The 14,846-nt window shown below is 47.2% G+C and overlaps 1 protein-coding gene across 4 annotated transcripts in view; it reads right to left on the minus strand.

Moving 5' to 3' along the window:
* LOC135546536 (protein Aster-B-like) overlaps positions 1–14,846 on the minus strand; it is a 107,950-nt gene that overhangs the window by 69,172 nt on the left and 23,932 nt on the right. For all 4 annotated transcript variants that reach the window (XM_064975040.1, XM_064975038.1, XM_064975039.1 and 1 more), the window contains exons 3-4: positions 11,281–11,358; positions 8,531–8,557 (exon numbers count right to left, since the gene is read on the minus strand). In XM_064975040.1, coding sequence (XP_064831112.1) covers positions 8,531–8,557; positions 11,281–11,358 — 105 coding nt within the window. The remainder of the gene's footprint in view (positions 1–8,530; positions 8,558–11,280; positions 11,359–14,846) is intronic.

Genomic DNA, 14,846 nt, shown 5'->3' on the forward strand with positions numbered 1-14,846 from the left:
TATACACCACACCATCTAACCCCACAACCTATACACCACACCATCTAACCCCACAACCTATACACCACGCCATCTAACCCCACGCCATCTAACCCCACAACCTATACACCGCGCCATCTAACCCCACAACCTATACACAGCGCCATCTAACCCCACGCCATCTAACCCCACAACCTATACACCGCGCCATCTAACCCCACAACCTATACACAGCGCCATCTAACCCCACAATCTAACCCCACAACCTATACACCGCCCCATCTAACCCCACAATCTAACCCCACAACCTATACACCACCCCATCTAACCCCACAACCTATACACCACGCCATCTAACCCCACGCCATCTAACCCCACAACCTATACACCGCCCCATCTAACCCCACAATCTAACCCCACAACCTATACACCACGCCATCTAACCCCACAACCTATACACCACACCATCTAACCCCACAACCTATACACCACGCCATCTAACCCCACAACCTATACACCACGCCATCTAACCCCACAACCTATACACCACCCCATCTAACCCCACAACCTATACACCACGCCATCTAACCCCACGCCATCTAACCCCACAATCTATACACCACGCCATCTAACCCCACAACCTATACACCACGCCATCTAACCCCACAACCTATACACCACGCCATCTAACCCCACAACCTATACACCACGCCATCTAACCCCACAACCTATACACCACGCCATCTAACCCCACAACCTATACACCACGCCATCTAATCCCACAACCTATACACCACGCCATCTAACCCCACAACCTATACATCACGCCATCTAACCCCACAACCTATACACCACGCCATCTAACCCCACAATCTATACACCACCCCATCTAACCCCACAATCTATACACCACGCCATCTAACCCCACAATCTAACCCCACAACCTATACACCACCCCATCTAACCCCACAACCTATACACCACCCCATCTAACCCCACAACCTATACACCACACCATCTAACCCCACAACCTATACACCACACAATCTAACCCCACAACCTATACACCACGCCATCTAACCCCACAACCTATACACCACGCCATCTAACCCCACAACCTATACACCACGCCATCTAACCCCACGCCATCTAACCCCACAACCTATACACCACGCCATCTAACCCCACAATCTATACACCACGCCATCTAACCCCACAACCTATACACCACGCCATCTAACCCCACAACCTATACACCACGCCATCTAACCCCACAACCTATACACCACGCCATCTAACCCCACAACCTATACACCACGCCATCTAACCCCACAACCTATACACCACGCCATCTAACCCCACAACCTATACACCACGCCATCTAACCCCACAACCTATACACCACGCCATCTAACCCCACAACCTATACACCACCCCATCTAACCCCACAACCTATACACCACGCCATCTAACCCCACAACCTATACACCACGCCATCTAACCCCACAACCTATACACCGCGCCATCTAACCCCACAACCTATACACAGCGCCATCTAACCCCACAATCTAACCCCACAACCTATACACCGCCCCATCTAACCCCACAATCTAACCCCACAACCTATACACCACCCCATCTAACCCCACAACCTATACACCACACCATCTAACCCCACAACCTATACACCACGCCATCTAACCCCACAACCTATACACCACGCCATCTAACCCCACAACCTATACACCACGCCATCTAACCCCACAACCTATACACCACGCCATCTAACCCCACAACCTATACACCACGCCATCTAACCCCACAACCTATACACCACGCCATCTAACCCAACAACCTATACACCACGCCATCTAACCCCACAACCTATACACCACGCCATCTAACCCCACAACCTATACATCACGCCATCTAACCCCACAATCTATACACCACGCCATCTAACCCCACAATCTAACCCCACAACCTATACACCACCCCATCTAACCCCACAACCTATACACCACCCCATCTAACCCCACAACCTATACACCACACCATCTAACCCCACAACCTATACACCACACAATCTAACCCCACAACCTATACACCACGCCATCTAACCCCACAACCTATACACCACGCCATCTAACCCCACAACCTATACACCACGCCATCTAACCCCACGCCATCTAACCCCACAATCTATACACCACGCCATCTAACCCCACAACCTATACACCACGCCATCTAACCCCACAATCTATACACCACGCCATCTAACCCCACAACCTATACACCACGCCATCTAACCCCACAACCTATACACCACGCCATCTAACCCCACAACCTATACACCACGCCATCTAACCCCACAACCTATACACCACGCCATCTAACCCCACAACCTATACACCACGCCATCTAACCCCACCACCTATACACCACGCCATCTAACCCCACAACCTATACACCACGCCATCTAACCCCACAACCTATACACCACGCCATCTAACCCCACAACCTATACACCGCGCCATCTAACCCCACAACCTATACACAGCGCCATCTAACCCCACAATCTAACCCCACAACCTATACACCGCCCCATCTAACCCCACAATCTAACCCCACAACCTATACACCACCCCATCTAACCCCACAACCTATACACCACACCATCTAACCCCACAACCTATACACCACGCCATCTAACCCCACAACCTATACACCACGCCATCTAACCCCACAACCTATACACCACGCCATCTAACCCCACAACCTATACACCACGCCATCTAACCCCACAATCTATACACCACGCCATCTAACCCCACAACCTATACACCACGCCATCTAACCCCACAACCTATACACCACGCCATCTAACCCCACAACCTATACACCACGCCATCTAACCCCACCACCTATACACCACGCCATCTAACCCCACAACCTATACACCACGCCATCTAACCCCACCACCTATACACCATGCCATCTAACCCCACAACCTATACACCACGCCATCTAACCCCACAACCTATACACCACGCCATCTAACCCCACAACCTATACACCGCGCCATCTAACCCCACAACCTATACACAGCGCCATCTAACCCCACAATCTAACCCCACAACCTATACACCGCCCCATCTAACCCCACAATCTAACCCCACAACCTATACACCACCCCATCTAACCCCACAACCTATACACCACACCATCTAACCCCACAACCTATACACCACACCATCTAACCCCACAACCTATACACCACGCCATCTAACCCCACGCCATCTAACCCCACAACCTATACACCGCGCCATCTAACCCCACAACCTATACACAGCGCCATCTAACCCCACGCCATCTAACCCCACAACCTATACACCGCGCCATCTAACCCCACAACCTATACACAGCGCCATCTAACCCCACAATCTAACCCCACAACCTATACACCGCCCCATCTAACCCCACAATCTAACCCCACAACCTATACACCACCCCATCTAACCCCACAACCTATACACCACGCCATCTAACCCCACGCCATCTAACCCCACAACCTATACACCGCCCCATCTAACCCCACAATCTAACCCCACAACCTATACACCACGCCATCTAACCCCACAACCTATACACCACACCATCTAACCCCACAACCTATACACCACACCATCTAACCCCACAACCTATACACCACGCCATCTAACCCCACAACCTATACACCACCCCATCTAACCCCACAACCTATACACCACGCCATCTAACCCCACGCCATCTAACCCCACAATCTATACACCACCCCATCTAACCCCACAACCTATACACCACGCCATCTAACCCCACAACCTATACACCACGCCATCTAACCCCACAACCTATACACCACGCCATCTAACCCCACAACCTATACACCACGCCATCTAACCCCACAACCTATACACCACGCCATCTAATCCCACAACCTATACACCACGCCATCTAACCCCACAACCTATACATCACGCCATCTAACCCCACAACCTATACACCACGCCATCTAACCCCACAATCTATACACCACCCCATCTAACCCCACAATCTATACACCACGCCATCTAACCCCACAATCTAACCCCACAACCTATACACCACCCCATCTAACCCCACAACCTATACACCACCCCATCTAACCCCACAACCTATACACCACACCATCTAACCCCACAACCTATACACCACACAATCTAACCCCACAACCTATACACCACGCCATCTAACCCCACAACCTATACACCACGCCATCTAACCCCACAACCTATACACCACGCCATCTAACCCCACGCCATCTAACCCCACAATCTATACACCACGCCATCTAACCCCACAACCTATACACCACGCCATCTAACCCCACAACCTATACACCACGCCATCTAACCCCACAATCTATACACCACGCCATCTAACCCCACAACCTATACACCACGCCATCTAACCCCACAACCTATACACCACGCCATCTAACCCCACAACCTATACACCACGCCATCTAACCCCACAACCTATACACCACGCCATCTAACCCCACAACCTATACACCACGCCATCTAACCCCACAACCTATACACCACGCCATCTAACCCCACAACCTATACACCACGCCATCTAACCCCACCACCTATACACCACGCCATCTAACCCCACAACCTATACACCACGCCATCTAACCCCACAACCTATACACCGCGCCATCTAACCCCACAACCTATACACAGCGCCATCTAACCCCACAATCTAACCCCACAACCTATACACCGCCCCATCTAACCCCACAATCTAACCCCACAACCTATACACCACCCCATCTAACCCCACAACCTATACACCACACCATCTAACCCCACAACCTATACACCACGCCATCTAACCCCACAACCTATACACCACGCCATCTAACCCCACAACCTATACACCACGCCATCTAACCCCACAACCTATACACCACGCCATCTAACCCCACAACCTATACACCACGCCATCTAACCCCACAACCTATACACCACGCCATCTAACCCCACAACCTATACACCACGCCATCTAACCCCACAACCTATACACCACGCCATCTAACCCCACAACCTATACACCACGCCATCTAACCCCACAACCTATACACCACGCCATCTAACCCCACAACCTATACACCACGCCATCTAACCCCACAACCTATACACCACGCCATCTAACCCAACAACCTATACACCACGCCATCTAACCCCACAACCTATACACCACGCCATCTAACCCCACAACCTATACATCACGCCATCTAACCCCACAACCTATACACCACGCCATCTAACCCCACAATCTATACACCACCCCATCTAACCCCACAATCTATACACCACGCCATCTAACCCCACAATCTAACCCCACAACCTATACACCACCCCATCTAACGTCCACAACTTATACACCACCCCATCTAACCCCACAACCTATACACCACACCATCTAACCCCACAACCTATACACCACACAATCTAACCCCACAACCTATACACCACGCCATCTAACCCCACAACCTATACACCACGCCATCTAACCCCACAACCTATACACCACGCCATCTAACCCCACGCCATCTAACCCCACAATCTATACACCACGCCATCTAACCCCACAACCTATACACCACGCCATCTAACCCCACAATCTATACACCACGCCATCTAACCCCACAACCTATACACCACGCCATCTAACCCCACAACCTATACACCACGCCATCTAACCCCACAACCTATACACCACGCCATCTAACCCCACAACCTATACACCACGCCATCTAACCCCACAACCTATACACCACGCCATCTAACCCCACCACCTATACACCACGCCATCTAACCCCACAACCTATACACCACGCCATCTAACCCCACAACCTATACACCACGCCATCTAACCCCACAACCTATACACCGCGCCATCTAACCCCACAACCTATACACAGCGCCATCTAACCCCACAATCTAACCCCACAACCTATACACCGCCCCATCTAACCCCACAATCTAACCCCACAACCTATACACCACCCCATCTAACCCCACAACCTATACACCACACCATCTAACCCCACAACCTATACACCACGCCATCTAACCCCACAACCTATACACCACGCCATCTAACCCCACAACCTATACACCACGCCATCTAACCCCACAACCTATACACCACGCCATCTAACCCCACAACCTATACACCACGCCATCTAACCCCACAACCTATACACCACGCCATCTAACCCCACAACCTATACACCACGCCATCTAACCCAACAACCTATACACCACGCCATCTAACCCCACAATCTATACACCCCGCCATCTAACCCCACAATCTATACACCCCGCCATCTAACCCCACAATCTATACACCACGCCATCTAACCCCACAACCATCTAACCCCACAATCTATACACCACCCCATCTAACCCCACAAGAGACAAGAGAGCGAAACACTCCACAGAAACGGCCAACTGCTTTCTTCTGGAAAATGTGAAGTCCAAGATGGACAAAGGGGGTGCTGTTGGGGCTGTGTTTCTGGACCTAAGGAAGGCTTTTGATACTGTTAACCATGAGATTCTCATCACAAAATTGTCAAAGTTCAACTTTTCCCCTGATGCCTTGAGATGGATGAAATCATACCTTGAAGGCAGAACTCAGTGTGTCAGAGTGAGCAATGAGCTGTCGCCCTATCGTAGCTATGATGTGGGCGTGCCCCAAGGGTCAATACTGGGGCCCCTCCTGTTCAGCCTGTACATTAATGATCTGCCTTCTGTCTGTACTGGGTCTGAAGTTCAAATGTATGCAGATGATACAGTGATATATGTGCATGCAAAGAGCAAACAACAAGCTGCACAAGAACTCACTACTGTAATGGTCCAGGTTACAAAGTGGCTCAGTGACTCGTGTTTGCATCTCAATGTGAAAAAAACTGTTTGCATGTTCTTCACAAAGAGGGCAACAGATGCTACTGAGCCAGATGTCTATGTGTCAGGGGAGAAGCTCCAGGTGGTATCCGATTTTAAGTACCTTGGCATCATACTTGATTCCAACCTCTCTTTTAAAAAGCATGTGAAAAAGGTAATTCAAATAACTAAATTCAACCTAGCTAATTTCCGATTTATACGAAATTGTTTGACTACAGAGGTAGCAAAACTGTACTTCAACTCTATGATACTCCCCCACTTAACATACTGCTTGACTAGTTGGGCCCAAGCTTGCTGTACAACATTAAAACCTATTCAGTCTGTCTACAAACAGGCTCTCAAAGTGCTTGATAGGAAGCCCAATAGCCATCATCATTGTCACATCCTTAGAAAGCATGAGCTCTTGAGTTGGGAAAATCTTGTGCAATACACCGACCCATGTCTTGTATTCAAGATCCTTAATGGCCTGGCTCCCCCTCCACTCAATATTTTTGTTAAACAGAAAACCCAGACATATGGCAGCAGATCCACAAGGTCTGCCATGAGAGGTGGCTGTATAGTTCCCCTAAGGAAAAGCACCTTTAGTAAATCTGCATTATCTGTGAGAGCTTCCCATGTCTGGAATACACTGCCATCAGACACACATAACTGCACCACATATCACACTTTCACAAAATGCTTGAAGACATGGCTAAAGGTCAATCAGATTTGTGAACATGGTCCCTAGCTGTGTGTTGCCGCTTTCCATGTTGTCTGTTGTCTGTAGCTTGTGAGGTGTGGAAACACTTTGTTGCTTTTATGAATTTTGGCTTGCTGCTTTTTGCTCTATGTTGCTCTGTCTGTATGCTACGTCTTGCTTGTCCTATGTTGCTATTGTCTATATTGTAATTGTTTTTAATAACCTGCCCAGGGACTGCGGTTGAAAATTAGCCGGCTGGCTAAAACCGGCACTTTTACTGAAACGTTGATTAATGTGCACTGTCCCTGTAAAAATAAAAATAAACTCAAACTCAAACCATCTAACCCCACAACCTATACACCACTCCATAACCCCACAACCTATACACCACACCATCTAACCCCACAACCTATACACCACTCCATAACCCCACTCCATAACCCCACAACCTATACACTACTCCATAACCCCACAACCTATACACTACTCCATAACCCCACAACCTATACACTACTCCGTAACCCCACAACCTATACACCACGCCATCTAACCCCACAACCATCGAACCCCACAACGTATACACTACTCCATAACCCCACAACCTATACACCACTCCATAACCCCACAACCTATACACCACTCCATAACCCCACAACCTATACACCACTCCATAACCCCACAACCTATACACCACTCCATAACCCCACAACCTATACACCACTCCATAACCCCGCAACCTATACACCACTCCATAACCCCACAACCTATACACCACTCCATAACCCCACAACCTATACACCACTCCATAACCCCACAGTACAGGTTCCACCACCCCAGCAGAGAAAAGTAAGCATAGGGAAGAGTATAGACTTACCTGATCTTGTCCGCTGGACTGTCAGACCTGGAAGGCAGAGAGATGAGAAAGGAGATTCACAGGGGCATCCTCGTATATTTCACTCATACAGGTGAATACCTTAAACCATGGCATAATCAACAGTTATTGTCCAATCGCAGAATTCTGCAAATGGCACCTAAAACAATGAGAGAAGAGGCAGTCATCCTGGATAATCTTGTAAGCCAGTTAGCAAACACAACAAACCACAGAATGCATTTGTCAGAGCAAAACCTCTTCAGCTGGTGCAATAAATGCTAACGCTAATAACCTAGCCTGCTCCTATTACACAGGAACATCTGCACACTGCCACCGGAATCCCAGCTAGCCTACCGGTAAGCCAGCTTGCCTGTGCCGTGCTGTAGCTGCACTGTGAGCAAACACACCGCTGCAGACAGCCACAGATCAGACAGAACATCCAGAGCAGACATTAAATGTAGCTGTTACCTGCAGAGGAGACATGACATTCTGTACCCTCTAAAGCTGGGTACAGACCGTTCAACCCCCAGCAGCAGCAGCCAGGTATTGCCAGCAGAGAGAAAAGAGTAGCATTCAGGAGAAATCCCATAAGGTCAAACGTAAGGTTCCTATTCGGAGCAGTACACAGAGAAATAGCGGGGGAGGAACTGTAGAGAAAAAGAGCGGGACGGAGAGGAGAGCAGGACAGAGGGAGAGAGAGGAAAGGGAGAGTAGAATGTTGTAGCCTACCGTAGATACCATAGAAGAGTGAGAGAGAAATAAAGAGAGAGATAAAAAGGGGGGATTTCAACAGCACCAGCTCAGCTGATTCTTCAATAATGGTTAATACTCTGTATTTCAATTTATTCAAAGCCATTATCACTGCTTCAAGTTCTCACAGTCAATTTGGCTGTGATTCGTTTGAATATCTTTTTCTGTCACCACTAAACCACTGTATGACAAATTTATTTTCATTACAAAGACGCAGCATTTGAAAGAGGCAGATATGGCAGGTGCCTTTAGAAGCTTCAAACAGCCTTCCCTTTCTCCAGAGTGAGTTCAGGCCATTGAGTTCCTCCTGATGTGGTATCTCATAGCTGAGGCAGGCAGGCACCACGCTCTCTCCCTCTCTCTGTTCTCTATCTGATTTACTCCCCATGCCTGACATTTGTGCTCCCTGAGACCACTGCGATATATCCCCACTGCTGACAGAGGTAATATTGAGCTGGAGCCGCAGCCATCCACCCAGTCACACCACAGCCCACTCACACCACAAAGAGAGGAACAGTATGTTCTCACATTCAAAGCCATGCCACTAACATGTGAATTACAATTGCTAGCAAATTTAGCATGCTTAATAATCACAGGTCACTCACTTAGTGAGGAGCGACGAACCGCCCTTGCTGTCTCTGCCTATCTAGCTCCCCTCTCTCCACTGGGATTCTCTGCCTTTGACCCTATTACGGGGGCTGAGTCACTGGCTTACTAGTGCTCTTCCATGCTGTCCCTAGGAAGGGTGCGTCGCCTAAGAGGGTTGAGTCACAGACGTGTTTTTGACAGGTTTTGCTCCCCCACGGGCTCGTGCGGTGGAGGAGATCTTTGTGGGCAAAACTCAGCCTTGTCTCAGGGTAGTATGTTCGTGGTCTGTTGATATCCCTCTAATGGTGTGGGGGCTGTGCATTGGCAAAGTGGGTGGGGTTATATCCTACTTGGTTGACCCTGTCCGGGGGTATTGTCGGATGGGGCCTCTCTCGCTCCCTCCCGGAGGACCTGAGGCCTAGGCCCATGCCTCAGAACTTTCTGGCCTGATGACTCCTGACTATCATGCTGCTACTCCAGTTTCAACTGTTCTGCTATAGAACCCTGACCTGTTCACCGGATGTGCTACCTTGTCCTGGACCTGCTGTTTTCGTCTCGTCTCGAGACAACTGACATTTAATCCTGAGGTACTGATCTGTTGCACCCTCAACCACTGTGATTATAATTTAACCCTGCTGGTCATCTATGAACGTTTGAACATCTTGACGAACCATCTGGCCTTAATGGCCATGTACTCTTATAATCTCCACCCGGCACAGCCAGAAGAGGACTGGTCACACCTCAGAGCTATGTTCCTCTCTAGGTTTCTTCCTAGGTTCCTGCCTTTCTCGGGAGTTTTTCCTAGCCACCGTGCTTCTCCATCTGCATTGCTTGCTGTTTGGGGTTTCAGGCTGGTGTACTGTATAGCACTTTGTGACATCTGCTGATGTAAAGAGGGCTTTATAAATACATTTGATTGATTGCTTGATAATATCAAGTGCCTTGAATCCTTAACTTATCATATTACTTCTTGTTATTGTTGCTAAATTACAATGATTAAAAACAGCTAAATTGAAGACTGACATGTCCCATAGAAGAACATGTTCATTGCAATCATTACCAACACCATAGAAAGTGCCTCTAAATTGTCAATAATGAGCGTTCCAGTCCAATTGCCAAGCACTGCTGAGGACCAACTGCCATCTAGTGGTGAAACAGAGTAGGGCTGAGGACCAACTGCCATCTAGTGGTGAAAAAGCAGCAGAGCTGAGGACCAACTGCCATCTAGTGGTGAAAAAGCAGCAGTATAATAAGTAGACAGAATAGTCAATTCCTGAGCATCCTGATTCATAGTCAGCGCTCTCCCCTTGCTTTCATCAAACCAGACAAACAATTAAACCCTTTTGCATAAATACAAAACGTAGAGTACAAACAGAATACACATACAAGTAAATTCAGAATCTTCTTGTATTTACCTCTCCTCTCGGATGAAGGGAGTCAGGAAGCGAGAGGAGTCATCGTCATGGCTGCTCTGCTGGCTGCTCTGCTGGCTGCTGTGTGACAGAACACAACAGAGAGGAACAGATGTCAGTCATACAACAATACGCAATCACACAGAATAAATCTTATGAAAACATACCATGTGGCCCTACCCACTCCAGGTGCATTCATAGAACATTTCACTGCTACAGTGATTCTGTGTCCTGAGAATATGTACATCAGTTCACCACAATAGATGCACTTCTTAGGTATATCCACTAGATGGCACTACAAGACACACACAAACACTGATCATGAGTCATACAGAGATACAGAGGTAAAGGTCTGTGGTGGTGATGTTCACCATCCATATACTGTGGCATTTAAGAGAATCCCACCCGTCCTGTTGTGCTGCTTGGATACCCATTAAACCCATTCTCTCTCTGTATACTGATTTGATTCCCAGTTAGAGGCATTTTAAGTCCTTCCAGAAATGTTGAAGACATACATGTAACTGCCAAAATAAAGGAAACACTAAGATAAAGTGTCTTAATAGTGTGTTGGGCCACCATGAGCTGCCAGAACATCTTCAATGCACCTTGTCTGGAACTCTACTGGAAGCATGCAACACCATTCTTCCACAATAAATTCTATAATTTGGTGTTTTGTTGATGGCGGAAAACGCTGTTTCAGGCGGCGCTCCAGAATCTACCATAAGTGGTTTATTGGGTTGAGATCTGGTGACTGAGATGCACACACACACACACACACACACACACACACACACGCACACGCACACGCACACGCACACACACACACGCACACGCACGCACACGCACGCACGCACACCCTTTAAACACCCTATGCTCCTTTGAGACGCCACTTTTAAAGTCACTGAGATCTCTTCTTCTAGACATGGTAGCTAAAAATAACAGGAAAGTGGGCATTTTTATACATGACCCTAAGCATCATGGGATGGTTACTGATGAATTAACTCAGGAACCACATCTGTGTGGAAGCACCTATTTTCAATATACTTTGTATCCCTCATTTACTCAAGTGTATCCTTTATTTTGGCATTACCTGTAGGTAGCTGACATTGAGAAATGGTCCAATGTCTAAGGATGAGCACATTTCAAAGAAGAACTTTGACATCGTCTGTAACATGATCATACAGTCATAGGGGCAGCTTTTAACCTAATACATTTGCATAAGACAGATGTTCAGAATTATCAAAAGAGAAACTGAGAGCGATGTTTCCTCCAGTCTTCAAAAGTAAAACAGAACTTTTTTTGCTCACTACGTTGCCTCTGAGGAGCCAGTTTAAAACTGCAGACTAGGCTAAATAATGCTTCAGTAAAATACTGTCAATCATTACGTGTTTTGAGACCTTGTAAAATCGTGGTTGTGTCCATGACTCCATTGGTTTTTTAGAGGAGGGCCTTTTTGTTGTTGTTGCTTTGGTCATATTCCCCACTGTCACGTTAGAGTCTGTGGTTTCTCAACTGGCCTGCCAGACAGTGAAGTTCTGCCTAAGTTTTCCAGGTAGTTATTAATGTTGTTTTAAGGGTTGGAGGGAGATATATACCCTAGTGAAACATTCAGCAATGCCTGGATTGTACTCGCTCTACAATAAATCAGGTGTAGGTTATTAGTGAACTCACTGCTCGAGTTTGTTTGCATGTGTGTGATGGTCAGACGAGTGTATGGAGTGTACACCATTGTTGCATGCCTTTTTCAAAACACAAGCAATGAAAGTTGAAGTGGCATAAAGCCTCACTAAATCATTCATAACTCATACACAATTGGTTCAATATGTGCTTTGAACATGATAGCTACTGTAGGAGATCTAACAAAACACTGTAGGTTTAAAGAGCACTGGCATTGCTTCAGACTTAGAGGCATACAGAGTAGTGGTCATGGTGTTTTCTCTGGGCTTTGAATTAATTCCAAAGTATTTGCTTTTCAGGATGAGTTTTTGAGAGGCAATCCAAACAAAATGGAGGACTTTAATAGACTATGAGACAACATCCCCTCGGCAACCATATCTCCTATTATGTTATCTGTATAAGTATCAACAGTGGTTGATTCGCAAGAAATAGCCACTTACAAAAAAAACGTGAGCAGGATTAACATTTCTCCTTCACCACATTCCTTAGTTGAAAGCTGAGGAAAACCTGAGGTAACACTGAGGAAAACCTGAGGTAACACTGAGGAAAACCTGAGGTAACACTGAGGAAAACCTGAGGTAACACTGAGGAAAACCTGAGGTAACACTGAGGAAAACCTGAGGTAACACTGAGGAAAACCTGAGGTAACACTGAGGAAAACCTGAGGTAACACTGAGGAAAACCTGAGGTAACACTGAGGAAAACCTGAGGTAACACTGAGGAAAACCTGAGGTAACACTGAGGAAAACCTGAGGTAACACTGAGGAAAACACTAAAGAAAAATAATAATCTGCTCCTGGAAATCTCTTCAACAAACCATATCAGAAATAACCCTTCTAAAATTTCATCTGGGAGGCATTTCTAATCTCTTCTATTGCATTAGCAACACTTTCCAAGTCTTGTTAACTGTTATCTTTAATCTCCAGTATCTTTCCGAAAGTTTTTGTCTCTGAAATACTTAAATCCACAGTCCAGACAGAGACACTAATGCCTGGTGAAAGATACTGTCCTGTTTCCCCAAATAATTCCAGGTCTTATCTGCTCACAACAGAGACTCCACAGGGGCTAAAGCGACTACCACTGCCAGACCTCCCACACACACTATACTCACACACTGCCAGACCCCCCCCCACACACACATATATTCACACACTGCCAGACCCCCCCCCCCTCCCCCCCCACACACCCCACACTCATACAGTGCCCCCCAGTTTATAATAGCAATAAGGCACCTCGGGGGTTTGTGTTGTATGGCCAATATACCACGGCTAAAGGCAGTATCCAGGCACACCACTTTGCGTCGTGCCAAAGAACTTTGCGTCAAGCCTTTAGCTTTGGTATATTGACATACAGTGTACATAGCCGTACATAGCTGTATTGCATAGCTGTAGCTGTACATAGCTGTATTGCAGTATGGAGATTAAACACAAACCTTTACATCTTAAACTGAAACAATAAGTTACTTTGCAAACTCTTGCAATTCTCAACCAGCTTCATGAGGTCGTCACCTGGAATGCATTTCAATAAAAGGGTATGTGGAATTTGTGGAATTTCTTTCCTTAATGCCTTAGATTATCTTCTGTACGCCACCCCTACCTTGTCACAACACAACTTATTGGCTCAATTTGGTAAAAGACCAAGTCCATATTATGGCAAGAACAGCTCAACCATCAAGCACAGGAAAGGAAGACCCAGAGTTTCCTCTGCTGCAGAGGATAAGTTCAGTAGAGTTACCAGCCTCAGAAATTGCAGCCCAAATAAATGCTTCAAGTAACATACACATTCCAACATCAACTGTTCAGAGGAGACTGCGTGAATCAGGTGAATTCATGGTCAAATTGCTGCAAAGGACACCAATAAGAAGAGACTTGCTTGGGCCAAAAAAACACGAG

Source organism: Oncorhynchus masou, chromosome 9 (assembly GCF_036934945.1).
Source record: "Oncorhynchus masou masou isolate Uvic2021 chromosome 9, UVic_Omas_1.1, whole genome shotgun sequence".
Classification (NCBI taxonomy): domain Eukaryota; kingdom Metazoa; phylum Chordata; class Actinopteri; order Salmoniformes; family Salmonidae; genus Oncorhynchus; species Oncorhynchus masou.